The 3,387-nt window shown below is 36.0% G+C and overlaps 1 protein-coding gene across 1 annotated transcript; it reads left to right on the top strand.

The window, feature by feature from the left end:
* The first annotated feature begins 586 nt into the window (after window positions 1–586).
* On the top strand, window positions 587–2,938 carry LOC113299877 (cell division topological specificity factor homolog, chloroplastic-like). Its single transcript, XM_026548976.1, has 2 exons — window positions 587–788; window positions 2,071–2,938. Exons 1-2 carry the CDS (start codon window positions 696–698, stop codon window positions 2,668–2,670), a joined length of 693 nt encoding a protein of 230 aa, XP_026404761.1. The 5' UTR covers window positions 587–695; the 3' UTR covers window positions 2,671–2,938.
* The last annotated feature ends 449 nt before the right edge of the window (window positions 2,939–3,387 follow it).

The following is a 3,387-nucleotide window of genomic DNA, read 5'->3' as shown; positions in this document are numbered from 1 at the left end:
CGAGTTTAAGATCGAAAATAAGAGAATATAATGTAACAAGAACATATCGTAAAACTACAATACCGAAAAATCCGACAAGAAAAAAAAAATTGATCTGATGTTATCCATATTTTTTTTCTTTTGAGAAAATAAAGATATACTATTAAAAAGAAAAGATGGTAGTTACATGGGTTTATATAAAAATTCATATTTCTTTATTGATCAGATCTTATTTATATTTGTATTCGTCTTATTCTAATAATTCTTCTCTTTCTCTTGAAGGATTTCTCTAATATCTATCAGTATCACCGATGGTGTGATATCATACCCAATATATCACACAATAGTGTCTTATTATGATAATTCTGATTCATTTTATTTCTCTTGTCAGATTTCTCTGATGCTACCTCAGTTTCTCAAGATAACATTTTTCCAGAAACAAAGGAAATATGAGTGTGATACCGCCTTATCGTACGTGGCGGCTGTATCACCCAATAGTGTCCATACGATACCAAAATCGGTTTTGATCACAAAACGGGGTGCAATTATTACCGGAATAAAAAAAGACTAAAAAGTGAAAATGAAAAAACATGTTCGGCGCATAATTTTCATTTGTTATTAGTGTAACCAAACGAACGCCTGAAGTCACACACTGAGACTGGAGAGGAGGAAAAGTGCGGAGAAGAACGAGTTGAATCAGAGAAGATAGAGAGAGAATGGCAGCAATGTATGGCGATTTCAAGGTTTCTGCAACACTGCCTTGTTATTCTATGCATCCCATTCGACCTTCTCCGACTTCATCTTCCAAGGTAAGGTTTTCACTTCCTTTTTCCCAATTTCAATCGATTGACATCTCAGAAACATGATTGAAAGTGTTAAAATCATGATTCATTTAACTTTTTAGTCAATGTTGTATGCTAAATTTGGGGAAATTTCAAACACCGATTTCTCTCAATTCCCCCAATTTGAAGCTTTCAAAATACCTAAATTAGGTTTTTGGAGGATTCACATTTGTTATTTGGTGTACCGGAATTAGGGTTTCTTCTTCAATTTGGGTTTCAGAGAAATTTGGATGTTGTTTGAGATTTTTTTTTATCTGTTAGGGTTTCCTTCAAATTTGTGAAAAATGGCTTGATTATAGTGTTTTTGTTCTTACTTAATTACTGGCAAGGCTGCTAGCATTTGAGTTTCCTGAAGAATCGAGAATTTGCTTTTAGCGGTTGCTTGTAATTGTACCATTCTTGTTTGCAGCTAATTTAATGTGCCAGTGACTGTTGGTAACATGGCTCATCGTAAATCCTTTTAAACGACCCCCTCTTTTGCACGTTAAATTATGAAGCTATTATCACTGATCCTACATGCTAATCTCATGCCAATTCAATGAATTCACTGCTTGCTTATTTTTCCGACTCCATTCATATTCTCTCTTCATAGAAGCAGGGTCACTCATGAAATGGTGTTATGAATGGTGACATCTTGTATGCTTAGAAGGGGTTGACTTGGCATTATTCTCATCATTCATAAATGTTTTAGCTTTAGTTTTTAGTTTTACGGTTTTAAACATCCTTACATACTTAGACTACTTGTAGAGTTACTTGGACTTGCTAGGAGAGCAACATTCTTACTCGCACAACGTTAATAATATAACCTTCTCAGCTAACTTAGTATCAACAGCATTAGATGCTTCGGCGTATTTTCTAAAGAGCCTCCCCTATTTAGGGCTTTGACCAAAAAAGAGTATTGAATTAGTATATTAGCTGGCCTGTGATTTGACTGTGGGGTAATTATCATGAGTTGTTGGTCTGCCTAAAAAAATAAAAAGAAACATGGGACTAGATGTTTTCCCCTGCAGTTTAGTCTTTCGCATTTTTGGAGGTTCTTGAATTCCTTGGATCCGGAAACTTTTGAGCTTTTGTGTTGATACTTTTTGTTAGTATCGGCATTGACACAATTGAAATCCGAGAAAAGAAGCGCTGAGTTCGTGCAACTACCCCGGATTTTAGTTCGAGCATATGATATTTCAGATTTATTAAAGTATCACTGATATTGATGTTGTTGTCATACTTATAAGTTAATCCTTTGATGCTGCAGGTATCGTTTGCTGGTTTCCTAAGTGGTCCGTGCAGTGTTTCCGAAAGTTCAACTAAATGGCCTCGCATAGAACATGGCAACCATACTACGCGATGCCATTCTTACCGATCTTTTGGAATCACAGGAGATAACAAATTCACCCCTGACACTCTAAACCAAGAAACTGAGGGTTTCCTTCTAAACGCAGTAAACATGAGCTTCTTTGAGCGTTTAAACATAGCATGGAAAATTCTGTTCCCATCAACAACAACACAGAGAAAGTCTAATGCCAATATCGCCAAAAAACGACTGAAGATGATCCTCTTTTCTGACCGGTGTGCAGTTAGTGACGAGGCAAAGCAGAAGATTGTTAGCAACATAGTTGGTGCGCTATCTGATTTCGTGGTGATAGACTCGGAAGATAAAGTCCAACTTAGCGTCTCAACTGATCCAGATATCGGAACTGTTTACTCTGTCATAGTTCCAGTCAAGCGGGTAAAGGCTGCATATTTAGACGACGAGGATGAGTTAGGAGGAATGATAACAAACGTCGACTATAAAGATACAGGAGAAAGCTCAGGTTCTGTGGATGTCAGATTTGATTTCTTCAACCCTCAATGAGAAAAAGTCTTGATTTGTGTGGTTCACTGTGGATACAGGAGTTGGGGTTGGAACAAAGTTCTGTTTTCTATGACGAAACAAGCTTCCCGCAGTAAACTGGTATTATTGTACTGCTTCTATTCTTTTCCTCTTTGTCAGTGGTTACAGACCTATAGTAGTTATACACGAGCTTTTTGTATATATTTCGTTCTGTCCCTGATATTCTATTCTATTTCTGAACTCAGATTTTGGTTGCTTTAATGTCTAACATCAAACGCTGAAGTCATTACAAAATTGTGTCAGGGTTAGATTTGGCCCAACCATCTTGAATCTTTGCAGGAATGAATTCCTTGAGCAAAACTGAAGTGTCTGGACTTCTTGTAATGAGTAATGAATTAAGATAACCAATGGCTTAATTTCGTCATCCAAGTTAGTCCTCTGTTGTCCCTATGTTTCAGAAAAAGTGATATTTTGACTTTTCACCATTTTAGGCAAAATAAAAATAAAAAACAATAATAATAATGGAAGTATCAATTTTCCTGAAACAGAAATAGTATTTACTTACACCTTCGTTACACACCCCGATCTTAAATCTGAACGGATCTCTTAGTTTTTCATTCTTTTTCCAACTTTACTCTCTTTATATTCTCGGAATTATATTCTTCGAATCAAACCCTAAGAATAGTTGTTTCTCTGGACGCATAAAGATTAAAGGGTAGTTATGATGGAATATTTCAA

The sequence above is a fragment of the Papaver somniferum genome, chromosome 7, assembly GCF_003573695.1.
Source record: "Papaver somniferum cultivar HN1 chromosome 7, ASM357369v1, whole genome shotgun sequence".
In the NCBI taxonomy this organism is placed as follows: domain Eukaryota; kingdom Viridiplantae; phylum Streptophyta; class Magnoliopsida; order Ranunculales; family Papaveraceae; genus Papaver; species Papaver somniferum.
The sequence above is the reverse complement of the archived record's forward strand: the minus strand, read 5'-3'. Positions and strand labels throughout refer to the sequence as shown.